Source organism: Anser brachyrhynchus (assembly GCF_964034855.1).
Source record: "Anser brachyrhynchus genome assembly, chromosome: 6".
NCBI classification, from domain to species: Eukaryota; Metazoa; Chordata; class Aves; order Anseriformes; family Anatidae; genus Anser; species Anser brachyrhynchus.
In genome coordinates this window covers 40535945-40551347 of record NC_137700.1, presented here as the reverse complement: position 1 = coordinate 40551347, position 15403 = coordinate 40535945, and the positions used below count along the sequence as shown (strand labels likewise).

Here is a 15403-nt window from a genome sequence, read left to right as displayed (position 1 = left end):
ATATTCTCTTCCTCCGTGACACACTACTAGCTTGCGGCGCGGGAAACGGGGCTGCGGTACTCCAAACTTTCCCATTTTATCAGGTTCTGTACCACCGGCACGCTTTTAGGGTTTTTTATTTGTCCAGAAGAGCGGTTTCAGTTTATTTGTTTGTTTGTTTATTTTTACTGACAGGGACCAAGGGCGCGCTTGCCCACGCGGAGCACCGAGACCCCCGGTGTCCACAGCAGCGGGCTTTTGCTCGCCGCAGACCCCCGGGGGGTAGAGAAGCCTGGAGCCGAGCCCCTCAACGTGAACCCCGGATCCGAGCCCTGGGCTCGGTGCCTGAGGGCGCCGATGAGGGTCGCCCTGATGAGGTTCGCCCTGACAGCAGCCGCCCTCACGGCCGCCGCCTCACCCAGCGCCCACCCACCCGCGCATGCGCGCGGCCGCCGCCATCTTAGGGCGCCCTCCTCCCTCCGCCCCCGTCCCAGCGGGCTCCGTGGCGGCGGGGCGATGGCGAGCGGCTGCGGGGCGGCCGCTCCGCACCCCGGCGGCCCCGGGGAGCCTCCCGGCGTGGCGGCGGGGTGCTCGTGGCCCTGCTCGCCGCCGGGCGGGCTGACCCGGGTGCTGTGCGTGCGGCGAGGCGGGGCGGCGGAGCCGTGCGGCGCTTCCCCCGGCGGCAGCGAGGCTGTGGTGGCGGAGCCGCGGGCGGGCGGCGGGGGCGAGGCGGGCTGCGTGCTGCAGCTGGAGTGCCGGCCGCCCGGCGCCGAGGAGGTGGCCGCCGTCGGCGTGGTGAGCGAGGCCCGCAACATGGAGGTGTACGCGGGCGAGGAGTACTGCGGCACCGGCCGCGGCGAGAGCCTGGGCGCCGCGGTGCCGCGGGGGTGAGTGAGCTCCTGCCCCGCCGCCATCTTCTGGCTGCGGGCATCGCCCGCGCCTCCCCGGGCCGGCCCCGGCGGCTGCTGGGGGGCGAGGGGAGGGGTCGTGGTTTTGTGCCTCTGTAGCCACCGAGACGCTTCGGTCACTTAGAAAGCGTTACTCGGAAGTGCTGTTGGGTGAGACCGCGACGAGGGTACGTGCTCCTTTTCTATCCCGTGTAACCTCCCTGGACAAAACATCCGCCTGTTCCTTTGAGCGGGCCTCTTGTGGCAGATCCTTGCCAGAAGATCTCGTCTCTCTGGTATGTAGTCACCCCAGGCTTCAAGAACAAGAGAGAAAAATAAAAAAATTCAGGATTTGTTTTACCCTTCGATGTTGCCGTCCGTGTTTTGCCGGGGGAGTTAAAACAATGTCTTTTCTCTTTTGTTTTTAAGTCATTACGTGGCACATCTGCTTAATTAGCTAAGTAAAAACAACCGACTCAGAGCCTCAGGGAAGATGTGTGAATAACGTACTGAACCTCAAAAGCTGCTCTAGCAGATAATGTACGTACACATACAAATCGCTTCTTATACACGTGTCTGATCAGATTCAATACAAGTTGAATATAAACATTAAAACTGCTATACCACACTAGAAACGTGTTTCAGCCAGTCTTGTTTCTTATCTGAATGTCTGCTGGTATTGTGTATTTCAACTAAATTAAAAATAACTTTATATTAGTAATGTCACAACCACCTTATTTTATTTTTGTAGTGAAACTGAAAAGGTTACTTTATACAAAAAGTATCTGAAATTGGAATGCCCAGCAGCCTCCTGTAGAATTAAGGTAGGGAGTTCAACATAATTGTTTAATATTCATTGTCTCTTTAATCACTTCATTGACTAAATTGCATTGCTCTTACTCAATTACAGTTATTTTTATGCAGTCATCAGTTCATATAAACACTTAAAATCAGGTACATGATGTCTTCATAGGTCTCTTAATTTTGAATCATGATAGTCTTTTTATGAAGACCTAATATATATGAGCAAGATATCCTATTAGAGAAAAAATTTCATAAACCAGATAAATTATAGGTAAACTACAGCTGCTATATAATTAGAATTGTAACTCTGCGTTACTGTATGCTAGTAACTCTGTGATGCAGGTAAATAACCTTAGGAAAATCTGTGCAGCTACTGCTTGTCTTAAGTACTTTGAAGATGAGGAGCTTGTTGATCTTTGGGTTGTGCAACCTCCTTCTGTTCCAGTCAAAAGTCTCCTAAGTGTAATGACAATGAGAAATCAGCTTTATTTCCCCAGAAAAGAGCTCAGCATATTCATACAAAGAAAACATGATTTTTCTTTTTTCCCTAACCAAAATACTTTTTTTCCTTCTTGTGATAGCTGCTCTCCATTGGTGAGAAACAAAGGGTACTCATCAGTAAAATAATTGTAGAAGTGAAAACAGTGTCTGCAAAACTAGCAACTGATTTTCCTTCACTAGGATCGAGCATAGATCTAGACAGAGTGCAAACTATAATGGAATCTATGGGATCTAAGTTGTCTCCTGGTGCTCAGCAACTCATGGACATGGTCCGATATCAGCAGAAAGTAAGTTATTGTGCTGTTCCATAAGCATGAATAGTATCCACCTATGACTTTGTCTTCCATAATGTTCAAGCATGTTCCAAACAGATTTGGTGAACAAGTTTTTTTACCTAGACTTCCTGCTGCCTTAATCATGGTTTAACTATTTCCCTCTACTTTTCTCTAGGAATATAATTCACAAATGCTTTTAAAGTAATTATATTATACTATTAGAATACTGTAATTACTAGAGTTTTTAAGTATATACTAGTGGTTATGGTATAATTTTCAGTCTATTTTAATACTTAATATTTAAGTATATTGTTTTTTCTTGCCATCAGAACGGTGGAGACAAACTTAGTTGGATCTTTGGGAAAAATTCAGACTTTGGAGATGAGACTCCAGTAGATGGATTACACAGTGCAACTATTCAGATGTCACAGGATCAATCAGCTAGTGCACCATTGTCTGTCAAAAACCCTTTAACAAGCGAAACAGTATGTGAAGACTCAAAAATAAATCTTGATCAGAACACACAGGTACCTGAAAGAGAGAATACTTCTGATTCTGGAGGACTTACTACCCAGCAAAATACAGCTGACTTCAGAAACGATCTTAAAGTCATGGGATCTTTGCTTATGCAGGAGCAAACAAACCAAAATGTAGCTAGTCCACAGGTGCTTCTTCCTTTTCTTCAAAACATCTGTAGTCAGGTTAATCATCTTCGGCTAAAAGATGGCGATAGGCATCTCAGTAAAAATACGGTGACTAAAGAGGAAGGCATTCAGGCTGTTGGGTAAGTTAAGTTTGATATGCCTAGTATAGTAGTAGTTTATATTAGCAAGTTCAACAAAAAACACATAAGCATTTTATTGTCATTAACAGCAGTAGTGAGTCTTAAAATCTGATTTTGAAGGCTGTGTGGTGATAAACATGAGTACAGTTTTTCAGATGAGCTGCTTGAATATAAGATTTTTCTAAAAGAAACCACAAAATCATTTGATTTGCTAAATTGTTTTCATCTTATTTCTGTATCTCTCCTTTTTTCCTCCATTTCAACTTTTATGGTTTAAAAAACGTGTGGTCGTTCTGTTCAGCTACATGCATTTAGTATGTCCTTCTCCTCTGTTACTGCGTTTTCACTTCAACTGCTTCTGTCTCCTAAATTGTCATCCCTTCCTAGTTTTCTTGTTGTGCCATGATCTCTCTGCTGTGCTCGGTGTATCTTCATGCCATCAGCCTTTCCTATACCTCCTCGTTTGCATTTACAGTGCAAACTTCATTCTAGCAGTGCAGCCAGTTTGATAGATACCCAAAGAACAATAGAAGAACTGGTGAGATGTAGGAGTGTTGCCTAGGAGGCAAAGTTCTAATAACGCCTGAAAATCTCCAGATCCTGGGAAAGTACAGTGTTTTTAATGAATACTGATGCGAAAATAAATAATGCATAGTGTATATAACTCTGGAAACACTTGGAAAGAATAAAGCCTGTCATGCTGACGCTGTTTGAACTTTGTTTATACTGTTGAGCTATATGGATTTTGTTACTTGTAACCGCACCTTCTCATGTATCACTGAGCCTTTTTAAAAAGTAAGGTAGAAAGATGGTGACTGTATATCCTCTTGTTTATTAAAAAATTCTCACATTTAAAACGTGGCAGACAGGACAGATACTTTGCTTTTGCTAAAAAAAAAAAAAAAAAAAAAAAACAACCAATACCATCCAAAACTCATTGTCTACAAAATGAGATGTTAGACTTAAATGAAGTTCAAGTGCACAGATTGCTATTATGCCCCTTGTTAAGAAATAGGTTATACTGATTTTTAACTTGCTCTTTTTACAGAGTAGAACAGCAGCCTATTTGCTCCTATTTGGAAAAGATCATCTCAAAAAATATGGATCTGATGGAGAAAAAACTAATGGACTATATTGATCGCCAAATCCAGGCTCTTCAGACGCACATAGATAATAAAATGGTTCTGTTAATGGACTTGGTTCAGAACTCAAAGCAAAACAAAATTTCACAAGCACACTATGATTCTAGCGAGGGGTTCTCTAATGGAGAAAGATAAATGTATATAGATATAGAACTACAATGTAAGTATTTTTAAGGGCAATTACTCTTTACAAAGCTAAGTATTTATGGAGTTATAACTGTAAAGAACCTCAGTGTTGTTAACTTGCATTTTGTTACTGTAATTCTATCCACTATTGTACACAGTTGTTAGCTTTATGAGAGATCATAAGAACGTGTGGTTTTCCTAAATAAGAATTTTTTATGCCCTTTGTGGCTTATTTATTTAAAGAGCATTGCTAAAAGCCCTGTAAAACACAGTTTCCCAGTTTCAGTTTGAACAAGGGAGAGGAGTACTCTAAATAAATCGAGTTACAGCTTCTCTCTTTACTTACACGTAATTAATTCAATTTTCTTCTGTCTTGTATGTAATGTGTTACCCCTAGAAAGCAACATGGTTTCCTTGTGGCTTTGATTTATTTTAATGGCACTCCTGTTGAAGTGGTTTATTACTCCAGCTGTGAAAGGAATGGCAGTACTTGTATTGCTTTGTTTAAACACTGCAAGAAATCAGGTGTAGACAGGTAGAATCCCCAGCCTGGGTTCTTTGAAAGCCCTCCTGGCCGTACAGGCACCAAAGTTAGGAATATAGGCTCCTTAAGTGATATCTAAAATGGGGATGTTAGGCTTTTTCCTTCATAAATGAATTGAGCCATGCAGGAACAACTGTAATAAATGTCTACAGAGCACACTTGTATTTATCCATGTTTAACTATCTGAAGAGAGTACTTCATTCGTCCTTCCCCAGGGGGACCTGCTATGCAAAACAGAATGTGCTGGGTTAGGATCTGCTGCGTTTCAGCAATCTTAGGCCAAAGAAGTAGTCTTGTGTCATGTTTACTGTAATCTCTTTGGATCAGATCTGCTGTCATTTGAGGAGGTACAAGTATGTCTCAAAGTCCCTCGTTACAGGAAGGTCAGTCTTCATACTTCATTTTGATAATTGCTCTTTGAAATATGGGGTGCACCATTTAACTTTGACTGCACAGGGACTTAACAGTGGATTCCTAAGTTGAACGTAGAAAGAGTGGTTGCATTTGGTGTCTTAAAATGCTTTGAGCAAAAGCTATAGATGGAGAAGCAAGTGTTGAGTGAACAAGCGGAGGCATGTAGTAGGCATGTACAATCTAGTCTCTTTACCTAGCTTACCTAAAATTTTCTACTCCAAGAAAACTGGTGTATTTTGAAGACAATCAGCAACTCACAAAAGTAGATTGCAAAGACGGGACAACTTGTATAGAACAAATATCTCATAGTTGTCCCTCAACATAGCTCATGCCAAGTGCTGTTTCAAAGTGATTTGAAAATGTAAAAATATATATTTTTTTGAAGGACCTAAATTCTCATACTTCAGAGGTATACATTTACTTTTAGAGTTATTTTTAGATGCTTTCTAAACAGTAACACCCTGATGTAGACACCAGCATTCTTTCAACTCAATTTAAGATACAGTCAAGGTTGAGGTGGTTCTCTTTTTATACTTAAAAAGGTTGAAGTGTTTCCAAGCATTGTTGCATTCTGGGGCTGTTAGTTTATTGAGTTTGTTTGTTGGTTTCTTTTTTTCCCTCTCCCCTCTTTGAGTGACAAAATCTGAACAGAAGTTGACACAAATTCACAATATCCTGAAGTAGTTAATATGAACTCTGGAGTTTCTGGTAGCCATATCCTGGCTGGCGTTTGTAATATTTTAGTATTGTAGCTACCACAATAATAACATTTGAAATCAAAGCCACAAATGAAAGAATGTAGAAGCTCTTTCGTTGCAGGTTGGAGGTTTCTTCAGCATCTGTTTTAGTGAGGGTTTCTGTGTAGAGAAAACAGAAAGTGACATGTTTAAAGTTTTCTGAATACCGTGTCATTTCAGTGAAGGCTCAGTATTTTTCAGATATTTTTTTCTGAGGGGTTGACTGTACTGATTTGCAAATTCTGAACCTATACTGAAGAGTTGTAAAATTTTATAATAAAATGATAATGCATAAGGGCATCACAATGTTAATAAATACTTTTGTATCACTGCAGTCAAGTTCTTGCCCATCAGTGTTATCATTATCTTTGGAAATGGATAGACGGGAGACGTTGAAGCAATGTTGGGCAAAAAAGGAACTTGTGATTCTAACCCTGTACCTTCTAAGAGTTGCCTAGATGGTCCTCGGTAAAGCTGATTATTTTTCTGTAAGTTGTGGAAGACACTATGAGAATTGATCTGTTTTATAATACTTTGAATGTGATCTGTTTGCACTTGAAACTTTATCACTTTGTAAATGCATCCAGTTTCTAGCATGTGGTTGCAAAATTTTTCACTCATTGAAATAAATGGGAACATGTTTAAAGTGCTGCTAAAGTTGAGAGGTCAATAAATGTTTAATATATTAGTATTAAGAGCCTGACTAATAGCAAGTACTTTTATTTAGCAGCTGAAAGCATGTGGTACAACACACTTTTCTTGGGTGAAGGTTTGTGCTCAATAAAAGACAGAGCAAAAAATACAGTGGGAGTTGCAGTAAAAGCTTTTTAAAATAGCCCTCCTCTATTTTCTAGTCTGTTTCACGTTAGCTCTCAGTACTGAAATGTCTTGCCATTCATAACTTTTTTTCTGAATGTGTAGTAATTCTGCATATACTACTTCTGTAATTAGCAGTGCTTATTTTTCTGCATCGAAGACTTGAACTCAAAAGACTGTCATCAGTCTATCAGTTTGAAAAGTACTTCTGTGCTTGACACCGTATCAGTTCTGCACTAGTAACATTCACTTATTAGTGGAATGAAGGTAATGGATTTACACCAAGGAAGAGCTTAATCAGATCCTTAATTTATGTATCCCTCTTACCTGAGTGATCAGCGGCCCTGAGATCTCTCTTCAGGCGGATAGGACCCACTACAGTTTTGGCTTTCCAAGTGTATGAAGAAGCAGCTCTTTTCTGCCTGGAGATACAGCCTTCAGTACAGCGAGAGTTTGTGGTACTGTCACAAATCAAAATGTCACACTGGAGATAAACTGACGAAAAGCTCCGCAGGAACCTGAAGGCGTTAAATTTGAACCTTCCATAGTGCTCAATGGGTGGGTAGGTTACCACAGTGTCATCTTTATTACAGCTGCAACAGAATTTACAGATTTGTTAAAGAGGTCCCCATACAATAAGCGTTCTTGCTAAATAAATACTCAGCTGTAACCAGAGCATTTAACTAAGGCTATTTTTTTTTTAACGTGGGCATACAATGATGTTCCCCTCCCAGTGTAATGTGGTACACTTTTTTTCTGGCATGTAATGCCTTTAAATTTCTATGAAATATAGCTTCCAACCGCAGTCTCCTAAAGATAAGTGGAGAAGAGATAAAAGAACTACATTTGATGTAGAGGTTATATTTTCTCACATAGCAGGAGATGGTTGTAAAGTAATTTAGGGTCTTACCCGCTTCTGATTAAGTCATATGTTACTGATCCAAAATCAGGTTGTGGAGATGCTACGCAGGTATCGACAAACACCAGAAGGTCTGGGTCGGAGGAATGAAGACTGACTTGAGCAAAAAGAGTTTGGTTCAAGTCTACGTAATAGGGGGACTGAAGCACAGGGCTGGAGAAGGAATCTGAATCGTAGAACGACATGCTAACGTTGTATCTTCCCACAGAGGTCGTGTTCTTGATTAGATCATTTTCTGTTACGTAAATGACTTCTACAGTTGAGTTGTTCTCCATTATGCATTTTGCAACAATCTGTATGCTCTTCTTGCGTGTGATAATCTTGTCGGTTTCAGAGACAGTTAGGAGGATGTTGGTGTAAGTGATCCGATGACCTTCATCCTGTAAAAGGAACAGTATGAAATAGTTGCGATTATATGGGCACTGCAGTCGAAAGCAACTGTGTTAAGGTTAAGTTGCATGAAATGTTGCAACCAAAAAAAAATAATCAGCCCTTGTACCTGTGTGTCCCAAATGCAGAACCAACCCCAAAGCAGGTTAAGGAATATTGCACGGAGTGTGGGAAGTATCAAAGCTCCATTTCAGTCACCCTTATCGAAACGATGCTGTTAATGAGCTCTTAGGAGCCTTGCCATCATTGGGCTTTTTCCATCTCCTTGTGACTTGTATCACTTGCAGGGAATGTTGGAGTTACATTCCTGGCATTGTGTTACTTTTGATAATCTGGATGTAGAGGGAATGAAGTAAAATAAGTCTGGAATGAATTTGTGTGGATTCTCCTGGGCTTCGTTTGAAAGGCTTGTGATCATTAGATTCTAACAGAGCAAAATGTTTTCAGCTCCAAGGCTGGAAGCAAGCAGTTAGATGAGCTATGTGGAAGTAAATCTGCTGTTAGCTTGTTCACGTACGATTCATAAACTGTTCTGACAAGGTCTTGTCATTCCTAAGCTATGGTTGGCTTATTTGCAGAGCTTTTTTCCCCCTTTACCTTTTTAATTGTTCCACAGCTGCTTAATGGGAAGGAGAAAATCACGGGATCAGTGGAAACTGGCTTGCAGGTTGGGTCGTTCAGCTGCAGGTGAGTTTCATTGTAGCCAAAGGAGTCCAGGTAATCCTTGCTCACAACAATTTCCATTCTGTCTGAAGAGCATGTAAGTGATGCTGCCATTGAAAGAGAAATTAAAATAAGTTATCACAAAATCTGCTGTGGTCATTTCTCACCTGCTCTGGATCTAAGCCTGTCCTCGAGCCTTTTGCATGGTTCTTGAGCTGTCAGAGCCTGAATCTGAAATGGCTTGTGCACGTTTGAAGTAATACAAAATTTCATGCTTGACTCTCAAAAAATGTTAGGCAAACAAAGCCATGAAAATCTCATGCTGAAAGTTTAATTGTAATCCCAGTAACATGGAATGAATTGCAGCCTTTATAAAAGGGAAAATGAATCAAAATGACAGTGCAGGATGGCGGGTGAGGAAATTGACATCAAGGTTTTAGAGGCAGACTTTCCCACCTCAGTTAATGGGAAGAAGGCTCTGCAGATGTACAGAACAAATAAGAAAAACTGTCCAGCTCAAGGGGAAAGGAAATTACAACACACTCAACCTCCATTTGACTGAGTACCTGGGGGAACAAACACATTTAAAGGAACCCGTCAGAAAATTTTATCTGTACATCTTTAGGAGGGTAACAATGCCTGTTGTGTCCAAACAACAACCCCTCAGGTTTTCAGTGGAGCTGGCCAGAAAAAGGACCAAAAAGACTGAAAAACAAGCTTTATTTTGCAGCTAGGTCAGGGAATAACTTATGTTCTATAAGTGAGACTAATGTGTTTTGTTTTTTTTATATACTTGAAGAGAGTTAGTGGCTACCACTATAAAGGCTTAAACCCTCAGTCACAACTGTCAGATCTTTTCTGTATTTTCTACGGAGGGGAAGACTCATACGTGAAAGTGAGAAGGGAATACACCTACTGTCAGGCTCTGGGGGATCTGGCAGAATGCTGGTATACTGAGCAGAAAATCCTCTGTAGGAGTTGGCGTAGTCTGTAGACAACACAACCGTCATGCCGTTTGAAGAAGATTGAAAGGTGGGCCGAGAAACGCCACATACTTTTCCAATTAAGCCAGTGTTAGTGGTGAGGCCATCGTAGACTGCCAGAAAGTCAAATTGGCAGTTTTGATCCAGTTCCAGGCTGTAGACAGAGAAAAAATAATGATAGCAAACATGAGGGTAGAGAACATTGCTCATATTGGATAAAGGATTCAGTACGGATAGCAACTGACAAGTCCCAGTCAATTGAAATAGAAGAATGGAGAATAAAAGAACACACAAATCAATGTTATTAAAAACAAATAAAACATGGAAAACTCTTAGGCAAGAAATAATTAAGTGCATGATTCTACTCTCATTGAAATAGAAATTTTGCTAGTGCTCTCAACAGTTAGCTACCTTTATAGTATCAGAACTACAAATATTGGTGGTAAATTACTTAATAAAAATAACCACACCTTCAAATATATTAAAGGAAAAAAATTGCATTAAAATATAGAAGAGCTTTTAAAGTGTAGGTTTGACTCAAGTGGATCTCTGATGCCTCTTGTGCGTATCACCAGAGGAAAAGGAAGGCTTTTGTCCTTTTAATGTCCGTTTTAAGCATGTCCCTTACGTAGCAAAAGCTTCATGCTGTTGGATTTAAATTCAGGCTAGCTTGTGGACACCTCATGGCTAGTCACCTGAAAAGCTTTCTGTGTTTCACTGACTGGCTCTGCAGTAGCTATAGAGCACTGTACAGTGATTTTGTACATGTTGCAATTACCTTATCATAAAGGGTCACCAAATCATGTTGGTTTTACATGTCTACAGATGTTCTAAAAGCACTTCTGCTTGCTGTGTTTAAAGCAATGCTTCTAACAGAATAACAAAAGAACAGTTGAGTGTAGGGTGTTTACTCACAAAAAGTCCTTAAACTGTAAGTTTATCTTCGATTTTTTTGCGGTTTGTATGTGCCAGACGCAGTATGTGAATGGAGGGTAAGAGGATGGGTAGTTGGGACTGATAAGTGTCCCGCTGGGACCTGTTAAGCTTCCCCCACAACGTGCTGAAAAGAAGAGCAGACACATTGGTAACACAGCAGTATATATAACAATAAAAATAAATTCAAAACCTAAAGCTGTGTCACTAGCAGGAGAATTTCTTGAGGATTCCATTCATTTGGAAATGATTAAAGGTGCTAAAGATAACTTTTCTATATATTTTAGGGACTTTTTTTTTCAGCAGCAAAGTTAATTAAATGCTGGAGCAACATAAACCATGATGTAGGAATTTCTCTCTCACATTGAGGTCTTTAAGATTTTAATACCATGCCGCTCAGGTCAACAGGAGCAAAGGAAATAACTAGTCACAAGCTAAGGGTTTTTCTTTCCTTCTTAAGAATAAGAATAGCTTGGACAAAAATGGGACGCATCGAATGAAGACCCTCACTGACTTTTGTGACAAGTCCTCGGTGGGAGTTACAAGACGGTCCTATTCTTAGGGATCAAACAGGGCAAATGCTATGTCATCTGCAAACCGAGCAAATTTAGTAGAAGCCTTTACGTAAAAGTGGAGTCCCATAATGCCTTCTTTGCAATCATTTTTTTTCTGAGTAAATCTGTATCTTTTAGACTCCAGCAAATGTGCTATCGTTTTGCTGCCTCCTTCCTTCTGCTGATTTTACCCAAACCATTCCCTAAGGGCTGAGTGATTAATTAAAGATTCTGTGAATAATCTCTAATTGCCGTCCCAAACTTTGCTTTACTAATCCTCCTTTAATAGTAAATTCAAATGGTATTTATTTTATTTCATTAAGTTCTGACTTACTTGTTTCCGGTGAAAAGAAGTAATAGAAGACAAAGAAGTTTCGTGCGAAAGCCACAGAGTTTGTTTTTATGAGAAAAGTTAAACTGTTTGAAGATGATTCAAACATTGGGACCGCATCAGTGTTGTTACATACTTGTCCAAGAAGAGGTGAATTAGAGGAGGGACCATCATATACATTAATACTTTCTGTTTCACAGCTTGAAGAAGGAGCAAATCTTTAAAAAAAAAACAAACAAACATGGTGAGAACTACCTCACTGATAAATAAGGAGACTCTTTGCAGTCCACAACACAGATTCAGTAAAGCATTTTACTGAAGCAAATACAGAGAAATATTTGGAGGCAGCAATGTCTTAAGTTGAAATTATTAAGAAATTCAGCTTAGCCATACTAGTTTATTTCAATTTTATTATGCATTTTCAACATTTTTATGTTCAAATTCATTGAAAACATACCAAAACATATGGAGGAAACACTTACTTAAAATAGGAGAAGATGATCCTAATCGTTTGATTTTCGTTTCTCTCGATTTGCCAGACACAGTTTGCATCTGAATTTAGGTCAATCTTTAAAGATTTGTTGGGGTCGGCGAGCGAGGTACCGCAGCGAGGCGCACCTGTGGAAGAAGAGCACCAACAAAGAGCTTGCAAGGCTGGCCCTCCTGCAGTAGGGTCTCATCCTGCTCCATGCCATGAGCCCAGGACAGCCCACCATAGAGCAGGCCTGCAAAACACTCTACCATTCGGGTTTTTAGTTTCTACTGCACTGGTTTACGAAACTTGAAGAATCAAAGAACACTAGGAAGTACTTCTTAGCCTTATTTTCATTAGTAGAAGAGACAAGGCGGTTAGGGAAACACAGATCACAGGTCAAGCCAGTGGCAAAACTGGAAATGCCAAGTGACAGAGGACACCTCAGCAACTCCCTTCTGCAAGGCCGGTCACCACAAGAGCCTCAAACCTCCTGCCTTCCACCTGCCCTCTTTTCCTGAGGATCACTTGAATACATTTCTGAGTTTCAGCCCTTTACATCAAAGCACTCAGAGACCTGCACTGATGGAATAAAAAAAAATAAAATAGATTTGAGTTTCTGAAGGTCAATGTGTGAGACTACTGCGTATTTAGAGCTGCCTACAATTCTGACCTCCCATCTCTAAAATGATACTGCTAAACTGGAAAAGCTTCAGAGTACGGCAACAAAGATGAACAAAAATTTAAAATAATTTCCAGATAAAGAATAAGTAAATGGACTAAAGCAATTTAGGTCAGAAAAGAGAAAAAATGAGGAGGAAAGGAAGTGCTAGAGATCCATACATTCGTGGCAAGGGTTCTCTTCCAATACAAGAACTCAGTGGGCTGAAACGAAACCAATAACCTGTGATTTTGAAAGAAACAAAAGGAACTGGCTCTTTGCATGTGGATCTTTGCTGCGGGGTGATGTGGATGTTAAAACATCAAAACAGCTCAAAACCATGAAAGAAAAATACCTTGATAACTGTTAAACACGAATACAGCACTCCCTGTCTGGTTCAGGACATCCTGACCCAAATTTGCTGGTGACAGGGAGAGCGTTACGGGGAGGTGTTACTGCAGGCTTGTCCCCATAGTCTTGTCTGAGCATCCCCTCTGACTGTTACTGCGTTCAGGGTTCAGGGCTGGGTGAACGTGAAAACGAACAAGCAGGCCGAGGTTGCTATATCTAACATTACTTAATGAATGTTAATTAGTTACGAAGTACTTACAGTAATGAGCATTGCATAGGAACCTTTAGAGAAAGGTTATCATCCAGTTTGAGCTTAAGATTTCTTTTCTGCCTTAGCATTTTCTAAAAATTGTGGTCTCAAACAGCAAGAACTTCCTGTGCCGTGCATGCAGTCCTAGATAGAGAGGTCAGACTTTCTGCTGAACTCCAGAGGGAAAAGAAAGGTTTAGGAGAGACCTTTCTGGTCATATACGAAACCTCCCAGCTGGAAGAGCATTACGAGGTCAGCTTTGCCCTGCCCTCACTCTACATCCCTCCGGACGGTTCCTGTAGCCTGGCACCACCAGAGCAGCTCTGTAGCAATACTGCATTACCCCACAGTCACTGCCCACCGTTACTCGGGTAAATTGCTGATCTAAGCACAGAATGGTGATCCCAAATTAAGCAACAAATGACTGTCTATTGCATCTGATTGAACATGGGGAAAAATGCCCCAAACTCTTTTAAAAAGCAACAGTTTCCCCAAAAGTCAATTTAGTCCTGTTGCTCCAATACGATATTAACTTACACATGCAAATTTCCATTCCAGAGTAAAATCTCTTCAAAGTCAAGTTCTTAAGTAAAAACATTGTCATAGGCAGTCATATATTGCAATCATTTTATTCTGATATTCTTATTTTTAATACTTACTGGCATATTAAAGTGTTTTGCAGCAGTACATTAAAATAAGCTGCACTTACAGGTATGTTTTACATTTTCCCCTCCAGTTGCCTACAAAATAGCTTGTGCAGAAACTAATAAAGATTCACAGAAGAAGAAAAATGGTTTATTTTCATACCCATGAATTCTATTGAGTTGTCTTCAGCAAGAATTAGAGCAGCTAAGAGAGGCAGAAGGAAGAAGCATCTGAGTGCCCGCATTTTGATGGCAGCTGGGGAGGTTAGGGATTTCTAACTTTTATACCTCCTGCTATTTCATAATCATCTTGTATTGCATGGTATCTTGAAGGGAGGTCTTAATCTCTCAATTACTGTTTCATTTTAGCTGATAGAAATGAGAAAGTAACAGGTGTGCCCATTTTTTTTGATGTGTATTGCGTAGAAGAAGTTTAACCGTGCTTTCATCAGCTCTGCGTCTCATGGGTTCAGAGCATGGTTCTCTGTCGATTCACTGAGCCTCTGTTTGGGTGTGTTGACATCAGTCTGACCTGAACAGAAATGTTCTGGGGGGGGGCTGACAGACTGTCCCTTTGGCAACCGATGTGTCCAGCCCACAGCGTGGGGCAGAGGGAGCTCCGTGGTTCCCACCTCCATTTTGACACCCGTCCCTTCAGGTTGCATGGGCAGAGCATTCGGTGTCCCTGCTGAAGATTCCTCGGGTTATAAAGCGGGACTATCGTAGCGGAGTTGTCCTGAGCAATAATTTCCCATTGCTGAAGCATTTATGGGTGAACAAGACCACGTTAGTGTTACCCACAGATTTAAAAGAATAATATGGCGCTGCGGCCACATCGTAATTAAAACTTTTACAGTCCCACAGCAGAAGGCACAAAAAAGTCCCAAGAGCCCCCCAGTTCCTCTGAGCACGAGCCTAACGAATATCTGCTCCAATATATATACACTACTTTGTCTGCCTTTCTTGAAGGACCAAAGCTCCTTAAATATGGAGTATTTCCTACCGCAGCTGCAGATACCCCGTGTTTAAAGCTCCCACAGGCTGTGCTCCTGCCAGTGCCACAGATGTGCCCTTCCCCTAGCCTTGGCCTTTGCCGTGGTACCCACGTGGTGTGGGAATAGCCAGGAAAAACGGGAGCCGAGCTGTGAGACTCTTTCCGATGCGGAGGGCTGGTGTCCCACAGCTGTGCAAACAGGGGTTCTTTCAAGTTTCCTAGTCAAGTCAAGTTGCGGCGCAGACCTTC

General features: G+C 41.1%; 2 protein-coding genes across 2 annotated transcripts; one reads left to right on the top strand and one right to left on the bottom strand.

Annotated features, from left to right (window-relative positions):
* The first annotated feature begins 186 nt into the window (after nt 1-186).
* LOC308196867 (ATPase PAAT) lies at nt 187-6850 on the top strand. Its single transcript, XM_080596582.1, has 5 exons — nt 187-866; nt 1618-1690; nt 2252-2458; nt 2776-3230; nt 4279-6850. The coding sequence occupies exons 1-5, from the start codon at nt 337-339 to the stop codon at nt 4505-4507; spliced, it is 1494 nt and encodes a 497-aa protein (XP_080452708.1). The 5' UTR covers nt 187-336; the 3' UTR covers nt 4508-6850.
* On the bottom strand, nt 4597-15281 carry LOC308196871 (CUB and zona pellucida-like domain-containing protein 1). Its single transcript, XM_080596593.1, has 9 exons — nt 14324-15281; nt 12265-12400; nt 11786-12000; nt 10880-11024; nt 9898-10118; nt 8916-9088; nt 7920-8308; nt 7337-7602; nt 4597-6313 (listed from the first exon to the last, which is right to left on the bottom strand). The coding sequence occupies exons 1-9, from the start codon at nt 14403-14405 to the stop codon at nt 6141-6143; spliced, it is 1800 nt and encodes a 599-aa protein (XP_080452719.1). The 5' UTR covers nt 14406-15281; the 3' UTR covers nt 4597-6140.
* Nucleotides 15282-15403: the final 122 nt, after the last annotated feature.